The 12,365-nt window shown below is 35.3% G+C and overlaps 1 protein-coding gene across 4 annotated transcripts in view; it reads left to right on the top strand.

Moving 5' to 3' along the window:
- The window catches only part of Papola (poly(A) polymerase alpha), a 62,231-nt gene that overhangs the window by 8,028 nt on the left and 41,838 nt on the right, over nucleotides 1-12,365 (top strand). For all 4 annotated transcript variants that reach the window (XM_046440517.2, XM_046440515.2, XM_046440516.2 and 1 more), the window contains exons 2-3: nucleotides 7,689-7,862; nucleotides 8,249-8,315. In XM_046440517.2, coding sequence (XP_046296473.1) covers nucleotides 7,689-7,862; nucleotides 8,249-8,315 — 241 coding nt within the window. The remainder of the gene's footprint in view (nucleotides 1-7,688; nucleotides 7,863-8,248; nucleotides 8,316-12,365) is intronic.

Here is a 12,365-nt window from a genome sequence, read left to right as displayed (position 1 = left end):
ATACTTTTCTGTTAAAAGTAATTTAAATGAGAAAATGATTGTAGGGAAATTGGGTTAAGTGTTTTGGAGCAGTAAAGTGATTTACTTTTTATTTTATTTGTTTTTTTCAAGTACACATGACAATAGAGTGTATTTTGACATGTTATACATACATGGAGTATAACTTATTCAAATTAGGATCCCATTCTTGAAGTTATACATGATGTGAAGTTAAACTGGTTGCATGTTCATATATGAACATAGGAAGGTTATGTCCTATTCATTTTATTGTCTTTCTTATTCCCATCCCCTCTCCCTTCCCTTCATTCCCCTTTGTCTGACCCATTGAACTTCTTTTACCCGCCCCCTATTATGTGTTAGCATATATACACATATCAGACAGAACATTTGGCCTTTGGTTTTTTGTTTTGTTTTTTTGGTGGAGGTGTGGGGGATTTGTTTATTTCACTTAACATGATAGCCTCCAGTTCCATCCATTTAATAGCAAACACCATCATTTCATTCTTCTTTAGGGCTGAGTAATATTCCATTTTGTATATATACCACAGTTTCTATCCATTCATCTGTTAAAGGACATCTAGATTGGTTCCATAGCTTAGCAGTCTTGAATTGAGCTGCTATAAACATTGATGTGACTCTGTCACTATAGTATGTTGATTTTAAGTCCTTTGGGTATACACCAAGGAATGGAATAACTGGGTGAAATGGTGGTTCCATTCCAAGTTTTCTAAGGACTCTCCATACTTCTTTTTAGAGTTATTGCACCAATTTGCAGCAATGTATGAGTATGATGTTCCCATATCCTCCTCAACATTTATTGTTACTTGTTTCTTGCCATTCTCACTGGAGTGAAATAGAATCTCAGTGTAGTTTTAAATTTTTCTGCAGCTTTTTTTTTTTTTTGACATTTTGTGTGCATCTTTTCATGCTACTGCATGTGCTGACTACCCCCTTTTTATATGGCATAGTATTATTGTGTAAGCATGTACTGTAATTAATCTTATGTTGATGGTATTTAGGTGGCTTCCTGTTTTTTTTTTTTTTTTTTACTGTATTGCATACAGGGATCCGTCCAGTGAACAACCTTCAGTATCTTTGACTAGGGATTGAATCCAGGCATGTTTTACCACTGAACTACATCCCCAGCCCTTTGGGATAGGTTCTCACTAGGTTGCTGAGGGTCTTGTTAAATTGTTGAGACTGGCCTGGGAAACTTGTGATATTCCTCCCTTGGCCTCTAGAGTTGCTTGGATTTTAGTCATGCATCCCAGTGCCCAAATTGTCCTAGTATTTTTTTTTTTTTTTTTTTTTTTAGTTGTTGATAGACCTTTATTTTATTTTATTTCTTTTTATGTGGTGCTTAGAATCAAACCCAATGCCTTACACATGCCAGGCAAGTGCCTACATTCAACCCCAGCCCTTGTCCTGATGTTTTTAAGATAAATTGCTATAAACTTTTAAAATTGGCATATGCGTTTTAATATTTGATGAATATTGCCAGATGTTTTTTAAGTGATATGCCAAAAGTTCACTTCCATTGGGAGTGCATATTGTTAACACCATTGCTAACATTGGAGGTTTACAATGGTCTCTTGTTTTCCCTGAATGTTTAGTTGGTAAAGATTTTGTTTTTCTCTAGTTTGTTGGTTTTAATTAGCTTCCCTGATTTGAAGTGACACTTTTTAAAAAATTATTTAACAATTCTGTTTTTCCTACTATTTGCTGTAACCTTTCTTACTGATGTATTTTTTGTTACATAAATTGTATAACACAATTTGTTTTGGGGTGTGGCTTTTATGTTTTGTCTTAATTATGCACTGAAAATACTATTCTTCATTTTCTCTTAGTACTTATACAATTTTTTTTTCTTTTGTGTGTGTGTGGGGGGGGGGTATAGGGATTGAACTCAGGGTCAATTTCCCCAACCTTTCTGTTTTATTTTGAGACAGTTCTCACTAGATTGCTGAGACTTGCCTCGAGCTTGCAATGCTCCTGTCTCCGCCTCCCATATTGCTGGGATTATAGGTGTGCACCACCGTGCCTGGTTGTAATTCTTAAGTATTTTGAAATAATGAGGAATTTAGATTTGACTTAAAATGTATAATATTATCATTATAATATATTCAGACATTGATAACACTTTGACTGTTTGAATGCATGGCTGCTAAATTACAATTAACAAATTATAGGAATTTGTACTATTTGAGTTAGTTTTATAATTACCAAGTTTGGGTGTGGTGTGTGTATGTGTGTGTGTTTTGGTACCAGGGATTGAATCCAGTGGTGCTTATTCACTGAACCACATCCTCAGCCCTTTTAATTTTTTATTTTGAGACAGGGTCTCACCAAGTTGTTTAGGTCATTGCTAAGTTGCTGAGGCTATTTTTGAGTTTGTGATCCTCCTGCCTCAGCCTCTTAAGCCCCTGGGATTACAGGCATGGGTCACCATAACTGACTCCTAGGTTGTTTTTGATAGTTCGTTTTGTGCATATTAATTAAAATTGGTTGCCCAAACATTTGAAATAAATATCTAGCCAAAATAAACAGCCAACAGTCATGCTAATTTTACATAAAAGTCAAGTAATTCTTTGTAGCTAGAGTATCTTTATTAGAGTTAGGTCTTGAACAACCTAATGTGGCTAAAGGAATACCCTTTTTTCCAACATTAATTGGAAAACTCATGTTTTGTTACAGCCCTTTAGTGTTATAAATGCATTAGAGTTTTTAGCTTCATAATTTGTTACTCAAAGTAGAGAAGAGATATAATAAATTCTAGGTAAATCCAAGTGTATGTGATGGACCTCTCTGGCAAGGGAGAGGAAAGGAGTGGCATAAAGATAGCCAAGGATAAGAACTAGAATAGTTGTAATGCTTAGCTACATAGAATGTTGTTACTATTAAAAAAGGTTGATATATTTTAAAGGCCAACTTTATATAGAACATATAAGGAGAATAGCCCATATTCTGAGGAGGGAAAAATTCTGAAAAAAATATATCATGTCCTGAACCTGAAAAGAAGAGGTAGGGGTGCGTGTGTGTGTCTTTATGTGTATGTGTGTATGTAATGCTTGGCTGTCATGTGATTTTGAGGGGGCAAAATTGATATGTGTAGGGCTGGGCGCTGTGGTGCATGCCTATAATCCCAGCAACTTGGGAGCTAAGGCAGGAGTACCACAAGTTGCAGACCAGCCTAAGCAATTTAGCAAGACCCTGTCTCAAAAAAACAAAAGAAACCCTATAAGTGTATATATGTATTTTTATTTTTTATTTAATCCTATGAAGGATTAAGACTTAAGAAGCTTTAGTTACATATTTAATAACTACAAAGATGTTTTCATCAGAGGTGGATGAAAAGTTAGAAGGAGGCTAGAAAAATTTAGGGCACTAAACATTAGTTATTATGGAAATGTAATGATTTTTAGAGAGTATAGAACTTGCTGGATGGGCACCAGTTTCATTCTTAGGTATTTATTTAAGCAGTATCCTAGACATAAATACAAATCACATTCATAAGATGAAAATAAATGATGCTCAGGAAAAGCTCATATGTACTTGTTTTCTTTTATTATTTTGTGATACTTGGGATGGAACCCAAAGGTACTGTACCAGTTAGCTGTATATCCCCAGCCCTTTTTATTTTTAATTAATTTATTTTTGGTACCTGGGATTGAACCCAGAGGCACTTAACCACTGAGCCCATCTCCAACCCTTTTTTATGTTTTATTTAGAAACGGGGTTTCTCTAAGTTGCTTAGGGCCTTGCTAGGTTACTGAGGCCAGCTTTGAATTTGTGATCCTCCTGCCTTGGCCTCTCAAACCTCTGGGATTATAAGCCTGTGCCACGGAACCCAGGGCCTACTATTTTTTGTTTTGAGACAATCTGGATCAATTGGCCAGGCTGGCCTGGAATGTAATTCTTCTGCTTCAGCCTCCCCTGTAGCTGGGATTACAGGTGTGCACATTGCACCCAGCCCCAATAAGAAATTTTAGTGAATCATCATATTGTAGGTTTATGTGTTGATATTTTTCGTTGTTTTACATACATTGTTGAAATTTTCTTTTTAAAGTAGATTACTGTATGAAGAAAATTAAATACATTTCTAGAAGTGTTTCTAGAGAAAGATAGACATGGGCAGAAGTCTAATGTTTTCAGGAATGGAAGGACGAGCTTTGCCTTCTTGGGGTTGGTAGTAGTCTAATGTACGGTTCCAGGAGACAAGTAAAACAATCCTTCTTTTTCTGAGGCTTATGTTCCCAGTTGTCCAGTGTTTAAGTATATGTTTTTGTCTTTGTTAGAAACAGATCAACAATGAAAAGATTCCTGAAATTGTTTTTATTACTCTATATTTAACATCTAGTATGTGTTCCCTCCACCAATCCCAATAGATAGATCCCAGGGCCTCCCTCATGCTAGAGCTAGGTTTATTTTTACTTATTTTATGCATATTCTTACTTCATATAGATGTTCTACGGGTATGTATACCTGTCCACTGTGACTGGCTACCTATTCTCATTTCTAAAGTTAGATTTAGATGGAAGAGGGCTGGGGATATAGCTCAGTTGGTTGAGTGCTTGCCTCTAGGTATGTATTATATGTGTTATTTCTTGAATCACAAGGTCCTGGGTTCAATCCCCACCAAAAAAAAAATTTAATAAATGGAAGAAATGAGACTTCTCTACTAGTACAACAATGGTTACTGTTTCTCCTTAGGCCACTCAAAGTATCTAGCAACCATCTTTATTGGAGCTACAACTATCTTTTAAGCTTCATTTTTTGGGGGAGGGGGTTTATTTTTACTTATTTTATGCATGTTCTTACTTGATATAGATGTTCTACAGGAATGTAGGTATGTGTTTTATAATTTTTTTGAATCAGAACAAATGGGTATGGTCATATACTTACAATACCAAGGCTGGATGATATTACTACATTTTAAAGGGAGAAAATTTCTAACTTGCATATGATTTATTTTCCCATCAAAATATTAAAATGTGGAGACTAATGTAGATATCAGTAATTTTTTCAAATTGTGCTAATTTTGTGTGAATTTATAAATGTGAATCTGTATTCTGCTATTATAGCAAGATAGTTGAAGTAGACAGGAGCTTTCTGAACATTGGATTTTTTTTTTTGTGTGTGTGTGTGTGTGTGTATGTGTGTGTGTTTGAGACAATGAAAAGTTTGAATATTTGGAAAAATGGGAAAGATAAAAAGGAATCTTAATTCCACAAAGAATGTGTATTCATGTTTTGTTGATGATCCAAACTGAACTAGTAAGGAATACAACCCCTCAGAATGGAGAAAAATATGGAAAAAACATGTTATTTGTACAAAACAGATTTATTGATTGAAGCTAATGAAACTTAAATTTGACTTGAAAGCTTTCTTTGCTTGAATCAAATCTCTCCTGGATAGAATGAACTTTACATTTTCATTTCTGCCCTTTATGTTCACATCATTTATAAAAGTGCTGGTAATTCTAGCATGATCATGAAAACTATAGCTTATTTGCACAAGAGAATGCAGTTATGCTAGGATTTGAGGTAAGTGTACTTTGTAACAATTAAAATTCTTCAACAGTAACTTAATGTACACTTAAAAATTCACTGATTTCATGTGTTGTACCCTGCCACAACAAAGCAAAATAAAATAAAGGGACGCAAAGCAACTGGAGGCAATGGATATGTTTATTATTTTGATTGTGGTGTTGATGGAAACAAAAGTGTGTGCATATTTCTGAACTCACCAAATTTTATATGTTGTCTCCCTCCCCCTTTTGGGCATACCATTATACCCTAGTAAATCTGGAAAGAGTAAAACTTCAAAAAATAAGCATATAAATATTTTATCTGAAATTATTAGTATGTGTTGTGAGAGGAGGGTGTGGTCAGGCAGTTTTGAGGGCTACCTTTGTGGTTTGTTTTGAAGAATTCTGAGAACTGTTGGTGATTAATGAAAATACATAGTAACCAAGATGCCAGTATGAGTTTAGTTTTGTATAAGTTAATATGTATACTTTAATGATAGTAGCATAAGTTAGGAAAATAAAACTTTTCTTCCATTTTTCAGAAAATCCTTGGTGCTTTTTCATGTGGATCCCACATGAATTTGTGAATTAGCATCACAGCCTTTCATAGCTAGGCAGTTTCATTTAGAGGAGTACAAGGCAGTGATCTGACATGAATTGATTACTGCCAAAGATAATAAATCTTATGTTTATTCAGGAAATGTTACTATAGTCTTTATGAATGTTGAAACATCATATAAAGAGAACATAAAATGTTGATTAGAGCGCATACCACATTCAGCCCAATGGGTAACAACAGTATGGGCTTCCTAGCATTATTTGATCTGTGTTAATATTAGAAGATAAAAGATACTAATCAGTCACATTGTTGGCTAGAACCTAGTGACTGTTGGTAAATTTTTCATGCGACTTACCTGTGTAATATTGTCAGATTCTTTTTTTTTTTTTTTTTTTAATCTTTTTTGGTGCCAGGGATTGAACTCAGGGGCAACATCCCCAGCCCTATTTTGTATTTTATTTAAAGACAGGGTCTCACTGACTTGCTTTAGCTTCTCACTTTTTCGGAGGCTGACTTTGAACTTGAAATCCTCCTGAGCTGCTGGGATTACAGGTGTGCACCCACTGTACCTGGCCTCAGTCCTTTTTTGTCTTTTATTTAGACAGGGTCTTGCTGAGATGCTTAGGTCCTTGCTACATTGCTGAGGTTGACTTTGAACTTGTAATCCTCCTCTCTCAGCCTCCTGAGCCTCTATTCTTTTTCCAAAAATCAGTAATAAGGGCTGGGGCTGTAGCTCAGCAGCAGAGCGCTTGCCTAGCATGTGTGAGGCTGGGTTAGATCCTCAGCACTGCATAAAAATAAACAAATAAAATAAAGGCATTCTGTCCATCTACAGCTACAATTTTTTAAAAAAGAAAATTAGTAATAAGCTTAGTATGAATATGGTTTTCTCACAAGTTGTACTTGTTTGTACGGTTTGCTGTGCTATGTGTGAGCTTCATGTTATGTTCCATTTGGGGAGTCTTATGTTGTGAAAATATTTCTTGTTCAGAGTTTTATCAGTAATTTAGAAATAACAATGTAAAGGATTTTGTTTCCTTTTTAGTGAGTAGATTCTTTCAAAAGTTTATTGTATTCTGTATCACATTTTGTCTAATAATATATTTGGTCTGAATTCTTATTTATTTAGATACTTAGGATGTGACTAAGTTAAACTCCTTGGGAGACAAGGAGAAATAATTTTTCTTTCGTTTTTTTTTTTTCCTCCTAATTCCAGGGATGGAACCCAAAGCCTGCTATATGCTAGGCAAGTGCTCTAGCATTGGGCTGCATCCCCAGCCCTTTTTTATTTTGAGACAGTTTGGTTAAGTTTCCTAGGCTGGCCTTGAACTTGCCATCTTCCTTTCTGAACCTGTAACTAGGATTACAGGCTTGAGCCACTGGGCCCTGCTGAAAAGTAATTTCTTTTTGGTCACTTACTTTAAGTTACCTCTTGTTACAAAAATGTCTTTTGAACAAAAACAAACAAAAAAAAATTCGAGTTGTGGCAGGGAGCAAACTATGTTTAGAAGTATATTTTGCTAAAGTAGTTTTTCTAGTCATGTTGCTTGGTTTCAAATTGTAGAATTTTTTTGCAGTAATTTTTTCCAATTCCATTTTTAGTCCAGTTACGACGCAGGGATCACAACAAACACAGCCGCCACAGAAGCACTATGGCATTACTTCTCCTATCAGCTTAGCAGCCCCCAAGGAGACTGACTGCATACTTACACAGAAACTAATCGAGACTTTGAAACCCTTTGGGGTTTTTGAAGAGGAAGAGGAGCTGCAGCGCAGGTATGAGTGTGCACCTCACACATATTTTAATTTGTAATTTTTTATTGTTGAAATTAATTTGAGGCCTTCACTACTTAGTTAATCAGGGTTAGCTATATATTTGTTTCAGATAAAAGTGATACTTAGGAGAGACACCTTTAATTTTTTCTACATAGAGCTCTGTTCTCTTAGTTTTGATTTTTGGTGCTTTTGGTTTTTATAGTACAAAATTTATCAGAAGAAATGTTTTCCCCAGTGTAACAGTGCCTATAGCTAACTAGTATATGTTTCTGATCACTTAAAAACATAAAACTTAGGAAACCACCTATTTAAAATGTCTTTTCATTTAACCAGTAATGACATAGAATCACAAACAGCTTGATACTTGACAATTGTTTTATCCACAGGATTTTAATTTTGGGAAAATTAAATAACTTGGTGAAAGAGTGGATACGAGAAATCAGTGAAAGCAAGGTAAGATTCTTCTTTTGTATACAAAGAAATTTTGTTCTATATAGCTAACTGAACATAGCAGTTCAGGTGTCTTATATCACCTGGTTTTACTTGAGAATTTAAAGTCTTTAATGTAGAGATCATTTTAGACTGTTGACCGAAGTTCACATATTTTGTTTCTGGTTATTTTGAAGAAATATTGAACAAGAAAAGCAAGAAAAATTGAACTCAGAAATTTTTTTAAGTACCCCCCTGGGGGTGGGGGACAGCTAGGGATTGAAACAAGGGATGCTTTACCACAGAAGTACATCCCTAGCCCTTGTTATTTTGAGATAGGGTCTTGCTAAGTTGTTGAAGCTGGCCTTGAACTTTTAAAAAAGATTTTTTTTTTAATTTAGTTGTCAATGGACCTTTATTTTATTCACTTGTTTACGTGTGGTGCTGAGAATCAGACCCAGTGCTTCACACACGTGAGGCAAGTGCTCTACTACTGAGTCCCGGCCCCACCCTTGGCCCTTTCCTTGAGCATTTGATCCTCCTACCTCAACCTCACAAGTCACTGGTATTACAGGGATGTGCCTCTGTGCCTGGCTCTAAGTACTCTTTGATTATAACTTTTCAAAGCTGAACTCAGTAATTTATACTCTTTAGAGAAATAATACATGTTTCCCTGAAGTAGTTTTAAAAAGTTTACTATATTAGCCTGTGTGAGTTCCTGGATTTGGTCCCCAGCAAAAAACACATACTTTTTAAATTTTTTTTGTAGTGTAAGAGATTGAACCCAGGGCCTCTTGCATGCTAGGGAAATGCTATACTTCTGATCTTCATCTCCAGCCCAAGTACTTACTATATTTGAGAATATCATGTTGTCTCTCACAGAATCCTACAATAATGAGGTGGGTTTTTTGTACTAATATTCTCTGAGTTTCTAATACTTTTATTATGAATAGTTATACAACTGAGGAATCCTTGGTTAGGCTTCTGGTTAAAGCAAAGGTATTTTAGAGCTGTGTGTGGAATTCATTTGATTCATTTAAAAAATATACCCCAAAGTGATAATTTTCCCGGGGTAGTAGAAAATGCATATTTAAGCTTTAAATACAGCTGAAAACTTGATATTAGGATGGAGAGTGTTAACTTAGAAGAAAATTCAGTATTTTGGCTTTAGTTGAATTTATATTTTCTTAAAACAATGGATATAATAGTTAAAACAATTTAACACGTTAGTAATTTGAGTATTCTAAGTTATGTTCTTTATCTGTTAATGTTTCTCATTAATAGAGTTTCTGATAGAAAATGAGAGTTTTGGAAAGGCAGTTTTTTGAGCTGAGGAACAGCTGGTTTAAACGTGTGTGTGTGTGTGTCTCTCTGTGTGTGTTTGGAGCTCGAGTAAACCTGGAACTTGAGGTGTTTTTTAAATAGATTTATTTATTCATTCATTCATTCATTCATTCATTCATTCATGGTTCTGAGGATCGAACCCAGGGCCTCGTCCGTGCTAGGCGAGCGCTCCATCGCTGAGCCACAACCCCCTAGCCCCTTGAGGTTTTTTTGAAAATTGTGAAACCAGAGTATTGTTTCTGTTACTAGTGATTCTATTGTTTTTGTTTCCAGAAGAGGATTTTTTTTTTTAATCCAGGGGCACCTAAGCACTGAGCCACATCGCCAGCCCCCCTTTTTACTTTAAGACTGCATCTTGCTAAATTGCTGAGGCTGGCTTTGAACTTATGATCCTCCTGCCTTCAGCCTCCTGAGCTACATCCCCAATCCTTTCCATTTTTATGGTTTGAGATTCCATTTCTCTTTTGGTAAGGCTGGTCTCATACTGGGATCCTCTTGCCTCAGCTTCTCCAGTAGCTGGGATTACAGGTGTGTGTTACCCTGCACAGTGATTTTTACTTTAGATGGCTACTTTGTTTGCCATCTAATACTTCTAAGATTTAGTTAAAAAAAAAAAAAAAAAAGATTTTGCAATTGAAAATTGTATTAGTAAAAATATCTTTGCTTTAACTAGAAGCCTAACCATGGATTCCTCAGTTGTATAACTATCATAATGAAAGTATTAGAAACTCAGAGAATATTAGTACAAAAAAACTAAACAGTGGTATTCAGTTTGAATGTCTAATACTGGAAATCTTAAAAAAGGCTTAATTCTATGACCTGAATTATCTTGTTACAGTTATCGTAATAGCTATAAACATACTAATGTCTAGAAGTGTAGCCATAGGTAGTTTCTAACCCACAGGTGACCATTTAAATAAAAATTAACCAAAATTAGACATTCATGTTCTTAATCACACTATCTACATTTATGTACTCAATAGTGGCTACTGTATTGGTTGGTGCAAGAGTAGAATGTTATGTCCTTGCCAAAAGTTGTTTTGGAGAAGTGTTTGTCCAGAAGATTTGTGTCTTTACTGGAGAAGTTCAAAGTTCAATATTCTAAGATTGTTTCTCTCTAAATTCTTTGTAGGCCTATTTCTACACACATCTTGCTGGCTTATTTTATTTTAAAATTTGATTTTTTTAACTTATTTTTTGGGGGGGGGGATACCAGGTGTTTAACTACCAAGCTACATCCCCAGCCCATTTTATTTTTCGAGACAGGTTTGCTTAGGGCCTCGCTAAATTGATAAGTTTGAGACTTCAAGTCGCTGCAATTACTGTGCCCGTTATATATTTTTTTAATTTCTTTTTTCTAGATCAGTCAATCTACCCACCTACCTTTCTTTTTTTAATTTTGAGACCACGTCTTACTAAATTTTTAGACAGGGTTGGTGAAACTGGCCTTGAACTTTTGATCCTCTTATCTTAGCCTCCCAAGTCACTTGAGATTACAGACGTGAGCCAGCATGCCCAGTTTGTGGCTTATTTTAAATAATCAGGCCAGCATTACAATTAGGTTTTCTCATTATCTAAGTACAGCAAAACAAAGGCTTTCTTTACTTCTTAAAAACATTAACAGTTGCTGGATATGGTGGCACCAGCCTGTAATCCCAGAGACTTGAGATCTGAGGGAGGAGGATGGCAAGTTCAAGGCCAGCCTGGGAAAACTAACACAACCCCATCTCAAACTAAAAATGGTTGGGATGTAGCATATAGCTCTGTGGTAGCATGCCTTGGGTTCAATCCCTAGTATTAACCCAACCTGCCCACCCCCAAAAAATCAATTCACATATAACTTGTCTGTTTTCTAACATGATGGTTACAAATGTCCTTGAAAAACAAAGAATTCCTTGAATCTTTTTATTTTATTTATTTTTAATTTGGTGGGGGATAGTTATAGATGGACCGAATGCCTTTATTTATTTTTATCTGGTGCTGAGGATTGAACCCAGTGCCTCACACATACTAGGCAAGTGTTCTGCCACTGAGCTACAGTCCCAGCCTATGAATCTTTTTATATTAATGACCTTTATGGTTTTATTTTCAGTTCTAGGATTGTATAATGCTTCATTCTATAAAATAAATGTTCCTGAACCATTAGAATTCCCCTTTAGAAAGTTTTTTGAATGTAAGTAACACTAGATCTATGTTATTTATATTTTTGGAGAGGTGAGGGAGTCATTTCCTACTTTCTGATTCTGAATAGAGACTTTATTACCAAGGAATTAAAAATTAAGAAGCTAGGCCTGGTGGCACACGCCTGTAATCCCAAGGGCTTGAGAGGCTGAGGCAGGAAGATCTTGAGTTTAGAGCCAGCCTCATGGACTTAGTAAGAGGCCCTAAGCAACTCAGTAGGACCCTTTATCTAAATAAAATATAAAAAGGGCCGGGGATGTGGCTTAGTAGTTAAGTGCCCCTGGGTTCAATCCTAGGTACCACCAAAATAATAATAATAATAATAATAATAATAATAATAATAATAATAATAATAGTAATAATAATAATAGTAAAATTTTATTAAATAAATTAATTTTATTAAATAAAATAAAAAGAAATACTGATTGATTTAGCACTTATTAAAAGAAAATCCCCCCTCCCCAGTAGTAGTGATTGAACCCAGCATTGTTTTATAACTAAACATCACCCCTACTTCTGAACTATATCCCCAGACCGCTATTGGAAATC

This window comes from Marmota monax, unplaced genomic scaffold, assembly GCF_021218885.2.
Source record: "Marmota monax isolate L192 unplaced genomic scaffold, Marmota_monax_Labrador192_F-V1.1 WCK01_AAM20220418_F8-fsc00017, whole genome shotgun sequence".
Lineage (NCBI taxonomy): Eukaryota > Metazoa > Chordata > Mammalia > Rodentia > Sciuridae > Marmota > Marmota monax.
This window is presented reverse-complemented; position numbering and strand designations above follow the sequence as displayed.